General features: G+C 37.3%; 1 protein-coding gene and 2 non-coding genes across 3 annotated transcripts; 1 reads left to right on the top strand and 2 right to left on the bottom strand.

Annotated features, from left to right (window-relative positions):
- Positions 1 to 3,037: 3,037 nt before the first annotated feature.
- On the bottom strand, positions 3,038 to 3,846 carry LOC125999291 (eukaryotic translation initiation factor 5-like). Its single transcript, XM_049767370.1, has one exon. It carries the CDS (start codon positions 3,825 to 3,827, stop codon positions 3,354 to 3,356), a length of 474 nt encoding a protein of 157 aa, XP_049623327.1. The 5' UTR covers positions 3,828 to 3,846; the 3' UTR covers positions 3,038 to 3,353.
- A 9,356-nt stretch (positions 3,847 to 13,202) lies between these two features.
- On the bottom strand, positions 13,203 to 13,414 carry LOC126000053 (small nucleolar RNA U3). Its single transcript, XR_007492438.1, has one exon. It is a non-coding gene; the product is annotated as a small nucleolar RNA U3 (small nucleolar RNA).
- Positions 13,415 to 19,910: 6,496 nt separating this feature from the next.
- LOC126000366 (U6 spliceosomal RNA) lies at positions 19,911 to 20,014 on the top strand. The gene has a single exon (XR_007492709.1). It is a non-coding gene; the product is annotated as a U6 spliceosomal RNA (small nuclear RNA).
- The last annotated feature ends 397 nt before the right edge of the window (positions 20,015 to 20,411 follow it).

Consider the following 20,411-nt stretch of genomic DNA (forward strand, 5'->3'; position numbering starts at 1 on the left):
ATTAGGGACTCTCTTAAAAAGTTGAGTATTGTGAGCTTAGAAACTGGGAGAGACTGAGAAGACCTGTCACCTTTGCGTGTTTCTCTTCTCTTCTGTCTCCTGAAACTTTCCTGAGAAGGCCAAAAAAGGTCCAGCAAGAACTGTTCTCCTAGTGGCGACCAAGCCAAACAGCCAAAAGAGACTGAGTGAAAACCGGCTACCAGAGCACCCCAGCAGCAGAAAGGTACCTCCTTTGTCTGTGAAGGCAGTCGGGAAGGATTTGTATGCCCTTCCTGTAAGTGACTGAGAGATTTGTATGCCCTTCCTGTAAGTGACTGTGAGAGACTGAGAGTACCTTTCACCTTTGCGTGTTTCTCTTCTCTTCTGTCTACTGAAACTTTCCTGAGAAGGCCAAGAAAGAACCAGAAAGAACTGTCTCCTAGAGGCTCCAGAAGAGTACTCTGCTCTGCTTCACTACGTGGCCATAAGCTCTTTCTAACTAATGAACCACACCATAACATGCAGAAAAAAATCACAGTACAAGCATGACAATGGGGAAACCTCGCAGGCAAACACCAGACACAAAAAATGAAGATAATAGCCCTGATGACCCAAAAAATACCACCCATGATCAGACAATGGAAACATTACTGAAAGAATGGAACAGATGAAAATAAAAGTCTTTAATAAACTCAACAGAAACAACAAAAAATCATTGGCATCCCAAAGGCCCAGGAAGGAGATCCCCAGAAAAAAATGAACAGTCAAAGAGATCATCACAGAGAAACTCTCAGAGGTAAAGACTGCATACAATAAAATCCTTTATACCTGAAGACACCCAAAGAAAAACACCTCAAGACACATCCTAGTCACAATGACAAATCCCACAGATAGAGATAGAATACAAAAAGCAGCAAGTTACAAAAGGGAAATTATATTTAAAGGAGCATCCTTAATATTTACAGCACACACACACACACACACACACACACACACACACGGCACAACAAAAGCCACAGTATCAGCAATAGTGCTTGGAATTCCTGGACAATTCCATTTTTGTCATCCCATAGAAACAAATGAACATAAAAGCCAATGTGTAGCTGAAATCACTTAATGTACAGAACCATTGGAGATAAAATAATTTCCACAAATTTGCTTGTTGCTATACTTCTATTTTTATTTATAGTCTCTACCTTTTTCTTCTTTTTTTTAGAAGATAGTAATTTGGGTTAATTTTAATATTAATTAAAGACAAAATATAATTGTAACATTGTTTTAATCAAGTAACGTAGCTGTTTGAAACAGGAAACTTGAAGAGTTGAGTAAAGTGAAGGATTACTCTATCTCCTGTGAATAAAATCACGTAGGTTTGATTTCTGTTGGAAATTTGGCACCAGACTAAACACTGGTTTAAGCCAAAATTTTCTGTTTAGTGCTTAGAACCCCTGAATGTTTCTTTCAATTAAAGAGAAATAAAAATCTTTATAACTGAACCTCATTAGCTTGACACTATGTTGAATCCAACTTGGCTAAATATAAATACGTCATTGGTATGTCACAAATTATCTGACTAATAAAAGCACACAGTCTATGACGAAGAATTTGAAAGCTTTTAAAGATTGGAGGTTGCAAAAACTTTTTCTTTGGTGTGACAAAGCACATTCCATCCAGGTATATGGCTCCTGCTTCACTTAGCCTATCAAAATCAAAAGGCGGCTAGAGACCCATTTTCTCTCTCCAGTTAGGAATTCTAGATTTTAAAATTATATCAAGCTAACAAGGTTTATTATATCAAATGCTTGTATAATTTCAATGTGAAAAAACTTTACATACATTTGTTAAGGTTTCATTATGATCTGTGAGATGGTCACAAATGAAGTCAGAGAGGTGAATGTTAACCCAGTGTTCTAAACAAAATAAAGCCCATGAATTCTTCACTCCACAACACTTTTTATGTTGAAGAGTAATATTTAAGAATTTCTCAGGTAGAACCGGTATCCACCTGCATTCCCGTTGGTTTAACCAGGCAAGAAGTTTACACTGAAGACTTTCCAAATCTCCCAAGCTCCAGAAGACTACTGGGTCAGGCCCTAGATGCCCACTGCATTCAGTGGCCCACCACACACTGCTTGGGCGCATGGCTATATTCAAGTGAAATAAAAAGACCCCAAGTCTTAGACCAAAGTATAGGCTCTGACTTTGAGACATGCTTTTAGCTTTTCTTAAATAAGACATTTTTGAGAAGAAAAAAACCCACAAACAACACCCCCCTTTCGTTTGAGACATATTAACACTTATTTGGCAAGATAGTAACCCGATTGAATAAGTACAACCTATGTCTAAATGTAAAAGCATTAAGGAACAATCATATTAGAAGAAAATCCACAATGAACAAAAAAAATACAGTATATCTAGACATCTTGAAATGGTGATTTAAACTAAGAGCAAAAGTTGAAATTTTAGGTGTCTTTTTTTGCTAACAAGTGCACCTTTTCTTGCTTCCCCAAATAAGTCAGATTATTTAATCATCTTCCAAAGTTTGAGTTTCCCCTAGTACAAAGCAACAGCTACATACACACAAAATGTTCATTTGTTACTGTAGTAATTCCCCTGGCTTATCCAACGTGCAATGTACAAAGACTATAATTTGGAGGCAAGTTTACACAACCCAAAAACAAACGAAAGAAAACCAAAAAAACACAATTCAAGTTTTAAAACCTGCTCTTAAAATTCTTTATAGGACACTCAGGCCACTTTCACTTCTAAGATAAAGGTGTTGCACTGTCATCTGATTATCAGTCCACCTGGGCATGGTAACTCAAGATATCTTCCAAATGCCAAGGACCAAAGATAAGACTTTATTTAAAAGAATTACTTTTTACTGGCTGAATAAGGTAATTAATTACAGCTAAGTTTTGTTTACATTCCGCTGAAGACCTCTTTGGAATCTCAGCACCTAAAAACATCTAACAGGCTCCTAAGATCAGGTTAAATGATGGTGCAAAACATTTTAAAGGAGCCAATTATTTTAGCTTAAGTCATTCAGAGCCAAAAATCTGAAGAATGACCAAAATCAAATCTTTATTTCTTTTGAACTGTATAAATGTGATTGATCCAAAAGTGTCCACCACTAATTTTTCAGAAAGAAACATGCTATAAATAAGCAAACTACATCTGCTCACTTGTAATGTGTATGGACTCCCTAGATGTCTCATTGGACTTAATATAGACCACTCACAGCAATACAATTTTAGTAGAAAGTGTAGCATGATGCTAAGCCATGTTAGCTTTTGCATATACATGTTGCACTTCTGGCTGATGATGCAGAACAATTTGCAGCATTACTGTTAAGCTGGGCTGCACCCACCCCTTTAAATGGCGTCAATATCAATATCGTCGTCCTTGTTGTCTGACTTCACAGCTTCAACCTTCGGTACACTGGCAGTCTTCGAATATACCACCTCAATATTCTCATCTTCATCGTCTTCTTCACCACCAGATGATTCTTCTTCTGCTTCCTTCAACCATTTTATAAATGGTTCTGCTTTGACACGAATCTCTTTGGCAAGTTCTTTTGAGACATATTTCTTAGAGGTCTTTTCTGACCAGCTAATGATAACCTCTTCTTCCAAAAGGTCAGCGTCGTACATTTCCTTCAAGATATGTGGGATCTTGAAGATGAGCTGAGCTTGATGCATTGCTACCACACATTCCAGCCCATGAAGGAGGTACCGCTGAGCTTTCTTATTGTTATGACAAAATCGTAAGAAATGGCACCTATACTTCTTAATCTGTTCTCTTATTTTCTCGTTAAAAAGAACTTCGGTCAAAACAAGAGGGCCCATGGCTTTTACATCCAGTCTCTAGGCTCAGGGTACCATATGAGATACCGGAGATTGAACCTGGGTTGGCCGCGTGCAAAACAAACATCCTCCCAGTGGTACTATCATTCTAGTCCCTTCTTCCTTTAAAAATAATTTTACTCCCACTTATCTGGAGACAAATGTATTACAGTCAACTGTGTCAACTATTGATTCAGGCTCTTTTAACAAAGTAAATTAAAATGTAAAATAAGGGGCCGGAGAGATAGCATGGAGGTAAGGCGTTTGCCTTTCATGCAGGAGGTCATTGGTTCAAATCCCGGTGCCCCATATGGTCCCCCGTGCCTGACAGGAGCAATTTCTGAGCCTGGAGCCAGGAATAATCCCTGAGCACTGCCGGGTGTGACCCAAAAACCAAAAAAAAAAAAAAAGTAAAATAAAATGGAACAAGGGAGCCCTGAGCACAAAGCTATATATATATATATATATATATATATATATATATATATATATATATATATATATAGAGAGAGAGAGAGAGAGAGAGAGAGAGAGAGAGAGGCCTAGGCCTTTTCCAAAGGTGACAGGTCTTTTCAGGGCTTGTATATTTTTGTTGGGTTTCAGTCTGGTTGACCTATCAGGTGTTGATAGGGCCGTGTTGAGGTCTCCCACAATTATTGTGTTATTATTGATATCCTCTTTCAAATTTTCAATAATTGTATTAGATATTTTTCTGGTCTCTCAGTAGTGCAATATCTTCCTGTTGCACATATCCCTTGATTAGTTTAAAGTGTCCTTATTTGTCCCTTAAAACTTTTCTGAGTCTAAAGTTTATGTCATCTGATATTAATATGGCCACCTCAGCTTTTTTTCAGGGTGTTGTTTGCTTGGATAATTTTTCTCCAGCCTTTGATTTTGAGTTTATTTTTGCTCTGACTATTCGGGTGTATTTCTTGTAGGCAGAAAAAGTTGGATTCATCATTTTTTATCCATTTAGCCACTCTGTGTCTCTTAATTGGTGCATTTAGTCCATTAACATTGAGGGAGATGATTTTTTATGGGATTTATTGTCATCTTTGTGGATAAGTTTGGTGTGTCTGTTGGTCTATCTTATCTTAAAGTAGACCTTTCAGTTTTTCCTTTAAGGCTGGTTTTGCATCTGTAAAGTTTCTGAGCTGTTGCTTATTCATCAACTATATATCCTTCCTTCAAACCTGAACATGAGTCGGGCTGGGTGCAGTGTTCTAGGTGAAGCATTCATTTCATTCAGTCTCTTCACAATATCCCACCACTGTCTTCTGGTTTTGTGTGTTTCTTGTGACATATCGTCTGTAAACTTTATTACCAGAAACCTGGATAAACATTCTTCTTGAATGTTCTTGGGTCATTCTCCAGGATAGAACACATGCTGGCACATAAAGTATTCCTCTATATGATCAAAAGGATAGAAAGTTTGCAGACTACCTTCGATAACCAAAAGGCTCTGAAATTAGATGTGAACTACAAAGTGACACAGAAGAAAAACTTTAACACATGTAAATTAACAGCCTACTACTGAACAACAAGTGGCTCCAAGATGAACCAAAGAGGAAATCAAAACTTTCCTGGAAACAAATGACAATGAAGACAAAAAACTATCAGAATCCATGGGATACAGCAAGAGCAGAAATTTTATAGCATTGCAAGCACACATCATGAAAAAATAAAGGGCATTTAGTGGCTTAATGAAACAGCTCATAAAATTAGAAAATGATCAACAAAAGGAATCAAAAATTGGGAGACAGATGAAAATAACAAAGCTCAGAGCAGAAATAAATGAGTGGAAACCCAAAAACAACACAAAAGACCAACGAAAGCAGAAGTTGGTTCTTTGAAAAAAATAAACATGATTGATAAACCATTGGAAAAACTCACAAAGAAAGCGAGAAAGAGAAACTTGATAACCCATATAAGAAATGAAAAGGGAGAGATCACTACAGATATTGCAGAGGCTCGAAGGGTAATCAGAGACTACTTTTAGAAACTATGCCACTAAACATAAGAACCTGGAAGAAATGGATGAATTCTTGGACTTTTATAATCTTCCACTGTTGAGAAAGGAAGATGTAGCATATCTAAACACCCCCACCACTAATGAGGAAATTAAAACTGTTATCAGGGCCCGGAGAGATAGCACAGCGGCGTTTGCCTTGCAAGCAGCCGATCCAGGACCAAAGGTGGTTGGTTCAAATCCCGGTGTCCCATATGGTCCCCCATGCCTGCCAGGAGCTATTTCTGAGCAGACAGCCAGGAGTAACCCCTGAGCACCGCCGGGTGTGGCCCAAAAAACAAAACAAAAACAAAAAAAAACCCTGTAATCAAGTGTCTGCTCAAAAACAAAAGCCCAGGCCCAGATGGATTCACTAATGAATTCTTTCAAACCTTTCAAGAGGAACTACTACCAATCCTGGCCAGGCTTTTTCATGAAATTGCAAAAACACTTTCAAATAGATTTTATAAAGCCAATATCACTTCGATACCAAAAACAGACAGAGATGCTGCCAAAAAAGAAAATTACAGATGAAAATCCCCGATGAATACAGATGCAAAGATCCTCAATAAAATCCTGACAAATAGGATTCAATGCCTCATCAAGATCATCCACTACGATCAAGTAGGTTTCATCCCAGGAATGCAAGGATGCTTAACATCCGTAAATCTATCAACATAATACACAACATCAACAACAAGAAAAATAAAAATCACATGATCATGTAAATAGATGCAGAGAAACATTTGATAATATCCAACACCCATTCTTAATAAAAAATAAAACCTCAGCAAGATGGGAATGAAATGAACCTTTCTCAATTATGTTAAGACCATCTACACAAGCCAATGACAAACATGCTCAATGGAAAAAAATGAAAAGCCTTTCCTCTAAATTCTGGTACAAGACAAGGCTGTCTCCTAAGCACTCCTATTTAAAATAGTACTGGAAGAACTTGATATAGAGATTAGGCAAAAAAAAGATATTATGAGCATCCAGATAGGAAAGGAAGAAGTCAAGCTCCCATTGTTTGCAGATGGCATGATACTCTACTTACAAGACCCTAAAAACACTACGAAAAAGCTTCTAGAAACAATAGATTCATATAGCAATGTGGCAGGCAACAAAATTAACATAAAATCAATAACATCAATAACCTTTTTATACACCAATAATTATAGGGAAGAAATGGACATTAAAATATAACCCCATTCGGGCCTGGAGAGATAGCACAGCGCCGTTTGTCTTGCAAGCAGCTGATCCAGGACCAAAGGTGGTTGGTTTGAATCCTGGTGTCCCATATGGTTCCCCGTGCCTGCCAGGAGCTATTTCTAAGCAGACAGCCAGGAGTAACTCTGAGCACCGCCGGGTGTGACCCAAAAACCAAATATTATATATATATATATATATATATATATATATATATATATATATATATATATAAAACCCCATTAACATTAGTGTCACACAAACTCCAATATCTTGGAGTCAACCAGACTAAAGACATGAAGGCCCTATATAAAAAACTATAGAACTCTGCTCCAAGAAATAAGAAAAGACATGCAGAAATGGAAACATATAACCTGCTCATGGATTGTCAGGATTATCATTAAAATGGCAATACTCCCCAAAACATTGTATAGATTTAACGTTATCTCTCTAAGGATACCCATGATATTTTTCAAAGAAGTGGATCAAACACTTCTGAAGTTCATTTGGAACAATAAACACCCTCGAATAGCTAAAGCAATCCTTGGGGAAAGAAATATGGGAGGCATTACTTTCCTGAACTTTAAACTGTATTACAAAGCAATACTTATAAAAGCAGCATGGTATTGGAATAATGACGGACCCTCAGATTAGTTAAATAGGCTTCAGTACTGAGATAATGGTCCTCAGACATTAAATCATTTAGTTTTTGATAAAGGAGCAGCAAGGGAAGCCTCTTCAACAAGTGGTGTAGGCACAACTGGTTAGCCACTTGCAAAAAAGTGAACTTAGACCCCAAGCTACACTGTGTATTAATGTAAAATCCAAATGGATTAAAGAACTTGATATTAACCTGAAACCATTAGGTATATAGAACAACAAGTAGGTAAAACACTCCATGACATTGAGACTAAAGGCATCTTTAAAGAGGAAATGGCACTCTCCAAACAAGTGGATGCAAAGATAAACATATGGGAATATATTAAATGAAGAAGCTTCTGCACCTCAAAGGAAATAGTGCCCAGGATATAAGAGCCACCCACTGAGTGGAAGAAACTATTCACCCAATACCCAACAGATAAGGGGCTAATATCCAAAATATACAAGGCACTGGCAGAACTTTACAAAAAAAAATCTAACCCCATCAAAAAATGGGGAGAAGAAATGGACAGACACTTTGACAAATAAAGGAATACAAATGCCCAAAAGGCACATGAAAAAATGCTCCACATCACTAATCATCAGGGAGATGCAAATCAAAACAACTATGAAGTACCGTTTTACACCACAGAGATTGGCACTCATCACAAAGAATGAGAACAAGCAGTGCTGGCGGGGATGTGGAGAGAAAGAAACTCTTATTCACTGCTGGGGGGGGGGGAATGCTGTCTAGTCCAACCTTTTTGGAAAGCGATATGAAGATTTCTAAAAAAACTGGAAATTGAGCTCCCATACAATCTAGCTATAGCACTCCTAGGGAGATACCCTATGAACAAAAAAATACAATACCAAAATTCCTTCCTCACACCTATATTCATAGCCAGTCTTTGGAAATAACCAAGATGCCCTTCAACAGCTAAATGGCTAAATAAACTGTGGTACATATACACAATGGAATATTATGCAACCATCAGGAGAGATGAAGTCATAAAATTTTCCTATACATGGATGTACATGGAATCTATTATGCTGATTTAAATAAGTCAGAAGTAGCAAGATAGACACAGAATATTCTCACTCACCTATCGATTTTAGGAAAAATAAGACATTTTTGCAATTATTCTCAGAGACAAAAGAGAGGAGGGCTGGAAGTTCCAGCTCATGTCATGCAGCTCACCACATAAAGTGACAAGTGCAGTTAGAGAAACAAGTGCATTGATAACTATCATAACAATGAGAATGAATGTGGGAAGTAGAAAGCCTCTCTACTGTACAAGGGGGGTGGGGAGGAGGGTGATTTGGGACATTGGTGATGGGATTGTTGCACTGGTGAAGAGGGGTGTTCTTTACATGACTGAAACCCAACTACAATCATATTTGTAATTAAGGTGTTTAAATAAATATATTAATAAAAAATTGAGAATAGTGATAAAATTTGTGTGGGAAAATTCTCTGCCTGAAATTTTCTATATATAACTTCTTAAATCATGATGGTTTATTAAATAATAAACCGAAAGCAAGATTACATCCAAAGAAGTCAAACAATCTCTCTCTCTGTCTTTCTCTCTCTCTCTGCTTTTTTGGTCACACCCTGTGACGGTCATGATTTACTCCTCACTAAGCACTCAGAAATCACTCCTGGATTGGGGGACCTTATGAGATCTTGAGAAATCAAACTGCGGTCTGTCTTAGGTTAGTGCATGCAAAGCAAATGTCCTATAGCTTGCGTCACTGCTCTGGCCCCAGAAGTCAAACAAGTTTTAATAAAACTTTTAAAAAGTAGCTTGTATGGATCAACAGTCTCCCATAATTGTTTCCAGAAAAGAACTTCTGTCATCTATTTTTTTTAAATCAGTGCATTTGTCCATTTATATTAGTGTTTGAGGGGTCTGTGTAGTTCTGCAGTGAAGCTCTCAATGTTGTTGAAGAATACCAATGCTCGGCTATCTGTATGATATCTCATTACAACAAACAAGAACACGTTTGGAGTACTTCTTACTCTAGATATTTCTAAAAATAGAAAACCCTGACTGATTTTTTAAAATTTTTCCAGAAAATGAGTTTTTACACAGAAACACCTTTTCAATGTTTGGTGAAATAAATCCAATCTTTTAAGAAAAAATAAGATATCAAAAAATAGTTTTATAAAGCTCAAGATAACAATCGTTAATTTTTATAAATCCAATTCTAAATAAATGAAGATATTCTAGAGTAATAAATATATAATAATGCTCCTGACTACTATTTGCTTTGTAGACAAATGTGTGGGTGTCACATCAGAAAAATGTAATAGCCCAGTAATGGAATAATTATGTTCCCCACAGTTTGATATTATATTTATTTACATTATTTCATTTTATATGAACTTCAGAAAATGTGACATAGTATGCCACATATATAAGATAGCTGCTTTCAAATAGTATTTCTAAAAATATCCAATGACAATTTAATACAATGAAGTGTTTCAAGGATGTTTTTTCACTGCAAGTAAATTCATTTTCATTCATGTTCACTTGAAACCATTTCTAATATTCCAAAAGCATTGACTTCATAAAAATATACACCAAAATGTTACTGTTGAATGAAATTGTAAATTTTATGATTAAAATAATTTGTGTTCTACCTGAAATAAGATGCAATTTTTCTGGAGCATTCACTTTTTCTACAAAGATTTTTACTAATCTAATGAAGGTATATTTATCTGAAATGAGTTTAAAACTAATCACAAATTTTGTTTTAGTAATAATAATTAGTTCACTCTAAAGATGTATTCACAATAAAGAGAATGGGGGGTTTTGAATTATCAATTGAATACATGAGAAGGAAAGGTGGAGACCATATAGGAGTATGTTGTCTAGAGACTGATTAAATATGGAGAGGCATTCTATTTTTTCACCACCCACATCACACACTAGCTTCCTGAAAGCTCACGCTCCAAATGTCCCTCTAGTATGGTATGAGTGGTTAAAGTGGGAGAGTCCCAGAAATGAGAATTTCTGGAGCCTGTGATCTGACTCTTGCTTTTTCTGTACAAGGATCTGACTCTTTACACTCATCATTTATAAATTTGGCATCATAGATCATCAGTTCTACTCGTCTAAAAAGTCCCAAAGGCAATAAAATTAATTATTTTTCCTTAAAGAGGTGTTATAGTAACACCTAAAGAGTGTTAGACTGCCTTAAAATGCTACATGCTAGTATTTCCACCTACACATGCACACACACAGGGATGTTGACAATTTATACAAGCTGACATTGGCATTCCTGGCCACTGATGATTGTATCAATTGCATAATTGACCCTGCCCACCTTCTTTCTCCAGGAAAATTATAATTGAGGCTTAGAGGTGATGGTAGTCGTATGAGGAGTTTAGATTACAACCTAAACAAGGTTTGAAGTTGAGTTAAAAAACAAAAAAAAGGGGCCAGGAAGGTGGCGCTAGAGGTAAGGTGTCTGCCTTACAAGCACTAGCCAAGGAACGGACCGCGGTTCGATCCCCCGGCGTCCCATATGGTCCCCCCCAAGCCAGGGGCGATTTCTGAGCACATAGCCAGGAGTAACCCCTGAGCGTCAAACGGGTGTGGCCCAAAAACCAAAAAAAAAAAAAAAGACTTACAACTTTCACCCTGCTCCACAGGATTTCTTTGGCTATTTGAGGAGTTTCATCCCTCCATACAGATGTTAGCAACACTTTTTCTATGTCTTTAAAAATGTATGTATGTGTATTAGGGAGTGGGGCTAAGAGATAGTATAGTGTGTAAGGTGCTTGTGTTTATATGGCAGACCCAACTTTAATTCATGACATCTCATATGGTCTGCTGAATACTGTCAAGAGTGATCCCTGACCAATGAGTCTTCAGTTATCCCTGAGTATTACAAGGCGTGGCCTCCAAAATCAAACACAAAAGTGGTAATTTTTATGGTACTGCATTGAATTTGTATAGTATTTTGTAAGATAATGATTTTAACAATTTTTTTAAATAATCCATGAATAGGAGATGCTTTAATTTTCTTGTGTCAAGTTATTATAATAGTGATTCATTTTTTTCTTTGTATGTCTTTAATATTCGTTGTTTAGCTGATGGCCAGACACACTTATTTTTTGTGTGTATGCTGGAAATATTATTTTAAAAAATTCTCACTTTTTCATGTGGGGCATATAAAAATACCACATATTTATATGTTGGTTTTGTATAAGTTTATTGTTTCTAAGAATTGATTTATTTTCATCTGTATTAAATGATTTCTAAGTATGATATTATATAATCTGTAAATGATGATGGCTTTACTTTTTTCTTTTCTGATGCATTCCATAATATCTTTTTCTTGCCAAATTGTTGCCAAAGTGCCAAGTATTTCCAAATGTGTATTGAATAATCGTTGTGAGAGTAGACATCTATGTCTTATGCTACATCTTAGAGAAAAGGCTCTCAATTTTTTTTTTTTTTTTTGGTTTTTGGGCCACACCCAGTAACGCTCAGGGGTTACTCCTGGCTATGTGCTCAGAAGTTGCTCCTGGCTTGGGGGACCATATGGGACACCGGGGGATCGAACCGCGGTCCGTCCAAGGTTAGCGCAGGCAAGGCAGGCACCTTACCTTTAGCGCCACCGCCCGGCCCCAAGGCTCTCAATTTTTAACCAATGAATATGACGTTAGCTGTGGTTTTGTGGTAAATAGCTCTTATTATATTGAGCAAAGTTCCTTTTGTACAGATTTTGTAGAAAGGTATTTACTTTTTTATTTAATGCATTGCAATTTACAAAGTTATTCATATTTGCATTTTAGACATACAATGTTTCAGCACCAGCCTCACCACTGGTGTCAACATCCCTCCACCAATGTTCCCAGAGACCATCCCATACCACCACACCACCACCATTCCCAGCCTGCCATAATAACAGACACATTTTTAAGTTCAGTTGCTAAAGTTTTGGTATTATTTTATTGTTCTTGACTCTATGACTTGGATGTTTAGTTCTGTTCTTTCTTAATACCACCAATCACTTTAGTCCCCTTGGCCACTGGGTTTACTTTGTATATCCAAGATATCACCACTTAATTTGATGTGTTGAATGCAAATATTTTCTCCCACTCTGCTAAATGTCCTTCAAATTTAAGCCGTGTTTCTTTTGCTATACAGAAAAGTTTAATGTAATGTAGTCCCATTTGTTCCAATTTGATTCTGTATAGGTTTGAGTACAGCTTTAAGTAAGGTAATATAATGACACCTGGCTTCTTGTTAGTCAATATGTATGGCGATCCAGGGTCTTTTATGGTTACCCCAAACTATACAATTTACTGTTCTAAGTCCTTGAAGAAAGTTTTCTGAATTTGGATAGGCACTTCATTGAATCAATATAGTCGTTTAGGTAAGATGGCCATTTTGATAACACTGATTTTCAGATCCATAAGCATGAAAATTTTTCGACTTCCTTACGTCTTCTTTAATTTTTTAAGTGTTTTGAAGTTTTGTAGTAAAGGTCTCTCATCTCTTTATTTTCCCACTCAGACTGCATCCTCTCTCTACCCTTTCCAGAGGAAAGGGAGAACGATCATCAATGGCCAAAGCCAGCCGCAGAAGCGACACCTAAAACCGGCTTCACTCTCAGGAGAGGACGCCCTGGCTCCTCTTCGTGGCTTCGAGTGCTCTATACGATCAGAGAAACTTCTCTAGTCACATACTATAGAAATGATCCCTGAAAGTATAGTCTTCTTTCTCATATCTTTTATTAAATTGATTCCTAGGCTTTAGACATGATTTTAAATGAGATAGACTCTGATCATTTTCTCCTCTCACTTATTATATAAATCAATTCAACCAATTTTTCTGTATTGGCTTTGTAGTAACATATCTGTATTGTTTTATTGTTTCTAGAACTTATTTTGTGGACACGTTAGAGTTTAATTTATATGATCATGTCACCTGCAAATAGAGATAACTTGACTTCCTTTTTTCCAAGTTGGATCACCTTGATTTCCTTCTATTGCCTGATTATTGTTGCGAGGACTTCTAATACTATATTGAATAAGAGTGAAGACAATGGACATTCTAGCCTTGTGCCTGATCTCAGTGGGAGGAATGTATTTTAAAAATTAATTACTTTGTTTATACACCATGGTTATATGATTACTCACAATACAGTTTTTTTCCAGTTGCAAAGTTGCTTATTATGGAGGTTCAGTCATACAAAGTACAACAACCTTCACCAGTGCACATTGCACATTTCCCATTCCAGTGTCCCAGTATACCTCCCACTCTTCTTGCTACCTGCCTCTGGGGCATTATTGGGCAACCTCAGAACACCACCTTCAATCACAAAGTGTGGTGGGATTCTGTATTATCTTCCGTTGTGACATTTGTAGTGTGGTGGTATTTTTTGTGTGTGTGGTAGGACTCCTTGCCTAGAAAATATATGCAGTCATTGAGCAAAACAGAGAGAACACGCTCTTCTCATCATACACTAGTATGAGTTAACAATGGCTCTTTTGATTCCAAAAGCTGTCCACTAGCACCACAGCTTCAGGTCCTTGGCCTTACCTATCACAAGACCAGTCTTTTCTCTGAGTGTAGAAACCATATTTCAATATGCATGCTCCATAGCTTTAAGCTCCACTACAGAACTATGTTAGGGCACCACTCACTGCCAGATTCCTTTTCTAGGATCACCATACTGTAGACACTTTCAGCACTGCCAGTATTGTTTAAGCCACTATTGCAGCAATGTTTTTCTCTGGAAATATTCCTAGGAGCTTGATTTTCTACTTGATGATTGGCTACTGCTTTGTCTCTAGGAATCCAGTGCCCTATTATCATGCTTGAGGTTTTTGGGTATTCCACTCTTAGGATTGCATGGGAATGAATTGATCTTGATATCTCTGGCTTAACCTGCACTGCTGCTGGAACTGTTACTGCTTCTGTCACTTCTCCACCATTTTCCCTTTATCCCAGGGACAGTTTTGTATAACTGAGCCTTTAACCTGCATGTTTTTTTTTTTTTTTTTTTTTTTTTTTTTTTTTTTGGTTTTTGGGCCACACCCGTTTGACGCTCAGGGGTTACTCCTGGCTATGTGCTCAGAAATCGCCCCTGGCTTGGGGGGACCATATGGGACGCCGGGGGATCGAACCGCGGTCCTTCCTTGGCTAGCGCTTGCAAGGCAGACACCTTACCTCCAGCGCCACCTACCCGGCCCCTAACCTGCATGTTAACGCCAAGTCTGGTTAAGATCAGAAACTGTTCAATTTAGGGTCAAGGGAAAATTCAGTATCATAGTAAAGAAAAACAGGTAGTTTTGCCTAGGCATTAACACAGGGACATATTCTTATTGTTTAGTTATTAGCATTATTGTCGTTCGTTTCGTAACTGATTACTTTATAATAATGTGTGGTTATCTTTCATATTATGCCATCTTAACATATTTATATTACCTCCGAGAGGCAGAGTGAGCCACATACTGCATTAGCCAGAAGGGACCTAGTGAGAGGTGAAGAGCAGCATGGTGAGCTTCTCCCACCCCCTAGAGGCAGCAGCAAGCAGTGCATGCCCTGCAGTCCAGACAGGACCTAGCAAGATCTGATCATGCATATCCTCTACTGTATGAACCCAGGAGCAACACATAGAAAACAGAAACACATAACTTGAACCATCTTGTTCTGCCTCACAAATTGAGGGGGAAATAATGGAGGGCACCAAGACTAAACTGTTGTATGAACATTGAGTAGAAATAAAAAATGATCAGACTTGAACATCAAATCCAAAGCCAACTACAACAGAAATGATTCCCCATCTACAACAGGCTAGACACAGAAGGTACCACTTATAGTAGCAGCCTGGGGGGGGGGGAAGAAGGGGCGATATGGGATGCATGCTGGGAACAGGGGTGGAGGGAGAACAACATTGGTAGTGGGAATGCCCCTGATTCAATGTCACTATATCTGAAATACTATTGTGAATGATTTGTAATCCACTTTGATCAAAATAAAATTTATTAATATAAAAATATTTTATTATCTTAAATAAAATGTCATACCCCAAACTAAAAAAGAAAATACTCTGAAAAAGACACAATAAGGAATCAAAGCAAAACGATGCTTAGAGAATAAAGATGGTAGCAATGAACACATAACAAGTACTAGCCACCTATATATTCTCTCCAATAAAGACTTTGAAGAGGAAATGCAGAGGATGGTCAAAGAACTTAAAGAAACCATGGAATGAATAGAATGAATCAAAAATAAAAATCAAGATGACATGAAATTAGAAATGAGAATACTACAAACTGAAATAACATAAATAAATCTTGGCAGGTAAAATAAAAAACTCATAGGAAAGCCTCACCATCAGAGTAACAGCTGCTGAGGACAGAATCTGTGAGCTGCATAACAACTACATTCAGTTGAAGAGATTAAAAAAGAGCCTCAAAATAACTATCAGATGAAGGAAAAAACCCTAAATGAATGAGAACAGATAAAAATAGAATTCTGAAATAAACTCAATAGAAACAACAAAAGTATCATTGGAGTCCCAGAAGACCAGAAAGAAAACCTCCATGAAACATCACCAGTCAAGGACATCATTGCAGAGACTTTCCCCAAGTTAATGAGTGCATGCAACCACATTCTGCATGCCTGAAGAGTACCAACTAAAATAGATTAAAAGAAAAGCACCCCAAAGAGCACCTAGACACAATAATAAATAACACATATAGGGGTAGAATACTGAACAATGTAAGACCAAAAAGGGAAATTATATACAAAGGAGGATCCTTAAAATTCACAATGGATTTTCCACAAGCAACCCTAAAGTCCAGAAACATTGGTTATATTGTGACAAAACTCAATGAAACGTATGCTTTACAGAGTACTTTACACAGCCAGACTTACATTCAGGTTTGAAGGAAGGATACAAAACTTCATAGATAAACAGCAGCTCAGAAACTTGGCAGACTCAAAACCAGCCTGAAAAGAAGAACAAAGGGTCTATTTTAAGGCAAGGTAGACTCAATAAACACACCAAACTTCTACAAAAAGATGAAACTAAATCCCATAAAGTAGATCAAGGCTTTTGAATTAGTCCTCATATGTATCTCAATTACTTTCATTTGGTTTTGTTTCCCCATTCCTTTTTCATCTGGCTTTTTCCCCCTTCCCTTGGGAGTGTGGCTTTGTTTTTGATCTCAATAAATGCTTGTTAAGAGGCCTGAGCTGTGTGCTACCATCTAGGCTTGTGGTTCCATGTGGTGGAGTGAATGACTTGTGGATGAACAGCTTGTAGTGTACCTTGCCCACTAAAATCTTCATATCTGTGTAGATTATTTATTGCGAAGAATTACTACCAATCCAGCTTCTCCTATCCTGCCCATATAGGGAGCATACGATTCCTTTTTTTTCCTGTGGGGACTGTGGAAATCACGACCTACAATTTAACAACTGGCATCTGGAACAGGGACCTCATCATCTATGAGAGAAATGTTTCTTTGGAAAATCCTGTCTGTTTCTTTCAGATGAATGATGTGGATACTTTATGGATAATTCCATCTATTTGCAAAACCATTGGTTCTTAGAAATTTGGCCTTAAGTTGGCTGTGGTCCAAAATGTTAATAAAATTATGCATTTCCTTTTGTAATTTGCCCATAGTCATTGCTGGAATTTTCATATTTGTGAACATTGTCTGATAGGCATATATATAGGCTGGGCATTAAAGAATAAAAACAATAAGAGTTCTGAAACACCTTCCATTAGGAAAATAAAGGTATTTATTCTGTAGAAACATTGGCCCAAGCTAAAGGTTTAGAAAATGGAAATTAAACTCCGATAACTACTACTAGCCTACAACAACCAGTAAGCTAGTCCTAATTCCATTATTGATGTAAAAGTAATTGCCTTCTATTCTGGATCTGAATCAGAGGATGGATTATAACCCTTGCACTCCCTGTACCCCCAGAGCCCTCACAGGAATAGTAATATTGATAGCCCAGACTCAATTTCCTTTCTTAAGGAGAATGAACCAATGTATAGACCTATAGAAATGTAGCAAGTAACACAATTTAAAAAGATATGTTCTGAATATGGCCCAATTTATTGTTTTGTATTTAGCTTCTTCAGTTTTTGGTGAAAAACACTGCCTTGAACTCTCCATGATTTTCAGACAGTTGTTAAATTTTGTTTGACAACACCTCATCATGTTCAATAGAAAATGTATTATGAAGAGGGGGTTAAAGACAAGTTCTTTAGTCCAGATAATATTAAAAAAGGCATCAGGAATTATCTTATCTTTGAGACGCTGATGAGGGAAAATAAGTTACCTGCTGCAAAATAAAACAGGCAGCATTACCCATTGATGTTTTGGATATTGTAAAGAAGATTAAGTTAATAGCTTGGAAATGAATAGATACAATAGGAAAATATGCAGGACATTACATAAAAATAACTCATGGTAATTCTGAGCCTTATATGAAATGTATAGGAAGGCTTCAGGGTGCTCTTAAAATACAAATAAAGGATCAAGCTGCAAGGAAAGTTATTGAGAAATATCTAGCTTTTGAAAATTCAAACAAAACCAGCTGGGATATTTTGCAGCCCATCAAGGAGACAGAAGACATAATGGGCTTCCTTAAGGCATGTAGAAATTTGTTGGTGACCCTTCAGCTCTCTTTCCCCACAAGCCCTGTGATAACTTTAGCAAGGATAAAGCAAGCCCTAAGGGAACTAGTTAGAGTGCAGAAACCTGGACTTTGCCCCAGATATGGCAGAGTATTCTAATGGGCCAAAGATTGTTTTTCACACACCTGTACATTGTTTTTAAAATTACAGAGGGAAAGGTCTAAACACAGCCCCTTGTAATTAGATTTACTATTTCCATTGTGGAAAGCCTGAACATTTGCATAGAAATTGCAGATTGTTTTAAATTATTTTCCCTTGGGACTGTAACATTTTATACAGGGAAACTGGAAAAGGGGCTGGTCCCAGGCCCATCAAAATTAGGAAATCCTCCCCTCAATGACTATGCGTCACAGTCCAGGCCAAGGAAACACTATTGCATAAATTATCTCAACCCTGTGACCACCAGTAATAGAGCCCTTGAAATAATTTACCCTGAAAATATAACTTTCACTCTGAGCCAAAGTTCTTATAAGTTGAAAATGGGAATAATGGGACCCATACCCCAGGAACAGTTGATTTGATTATAGAAAGATGTGTCTAACTACTAAAGGTATTATTATACATCTAGGAATAATAGACTCATATTTCCTTGGAAAGATTATTGTGGTTTTAGTGGTGTCAGTAACCTGGACTATCAAAATGGGGAAGGCAATTGCCCAATTGTTATTATTGCCTTACATCATGCTTGGGAAAATCGAAAGAAAACGAATAAGCACTTTTGGCAATACCTGTAAAATATCAGTCCTGGGTGGGGCTGGATGGTTATGGGATGGATGGAGAGGCCTTTCTCTGTCGGCCCAGGCCACGCATCTGCCACCCTGTTCAGCCAGTGGGTCTGAGGGTTCAGGATAGCAGTGGGTAGAAAACTTAGCCAGTCAGGCTTCAGAAGATATCAGCTTTATTCAGTGAATAAGGCTTAATAATCTGTCCCAGAATGTCCCCCAGCCTTCCTCAGACCCTTGCTTTTATACACAAGAATCAGGTACCACCCTACTGTGGGAGCAGAATATCAAGTAAGGAATAATCCAATATACCATCATCAGGTCACACCCTAGGGTGGGGTACAATTATTGATTAGGGTAGGATCAGTAACACAACAGTACCAACCCAGGAACATAGACTAATCCCTTATTAACTTTAATTACTAAACTAAAAGACAAGAATCCTATGCTAACCCTTGAACTTCAGGGCAAGAAATTCAATGGTCTTTTAGATTCTGGAGCACAGGTTGCCTTAATTTTTCTAAAAGACTGGCCCAGAAACGGGTCTTTTTAAGAAACCCCATATTTTTTAGAGGGAGTAGTCAGAATTTTGAACTCTTTACAGCAAAGTACCAGGTTCATGGTATACAAAGGCCCTAAGGCACAGCAGAATATATTCAAACCTTATGCGGGCCCAATTCCTTTAACCAAATGGGGACGTGGCCTGCATAAGCAGTGGTATGCAGAATTTTATATTCCCCTTTCTCCAGCAAACCTCAAACTACCCTCTAATTTAGAGACTCAAAAATTTTACTAAGGGCCATTACCATTAAAGATACAGAACCAGTGCTCATTTCAGCAGCACATAAACTAAAATTGAAATGATACAGAGATTAGAATGGCCTCTAAACAAGAATGGCACCCAAATTCTTGAAACATTCCATATTTTTTCGGAGAGATTAAAAAACAATGATACAGCACCAAGATAGAATGGATATCTAATGACCCAATATGAATAGGTCAGTGGCCCATAAAGAATGATAAGTTAGAAATGCTGAAAAAATTATTGGATGAGCAGTTAAAATTGTGACATATAGAAAACTCCTTTTCTCAATGGAACTTGCCTATATTTGTAATAAAAAAATATCAGGGAATTTATTTTTTGTCTTTCACTTTACTGTAGAGCTGTGAATTTAGTCATGATCCCTATGGGTAAGCTGCAGACTGGCCTACTTTCATCTGTAGTCATCCCCAAAATTGTCCCTTGATAATAATCAATTTAAAATACTGCTTTTACCATATTCCCATACATCCAGATGACAGCAAATATTTTGCCTTTTCTGTTCC

This window comes from Suncus etruscus, chromosome X, assembly GCF_024139225.1.
Source record: "Suncus etruscus isolate mSunEtr1 chromosome X, mSunEtr1.pri.cur, whole genome shotgun sequence".
Classification (NCBI taxonomy): domain Eukaryota; kingdom Metazoa; phylum Chordata; class Mammalia; order Eulipotyphla; family Soricidae; genus Suncus; species Suncus etruscus.

What these genes read in the sequence shown, in the direction of transcription:
- LOC125999291 (XM_049767370.1), bottom strand. Translation starts at nt 3,827, where the DNA reads ATGGGCCCTCTTGTTTTGACCGAAGTTCTTTTTAACGAGAAAATAAGA.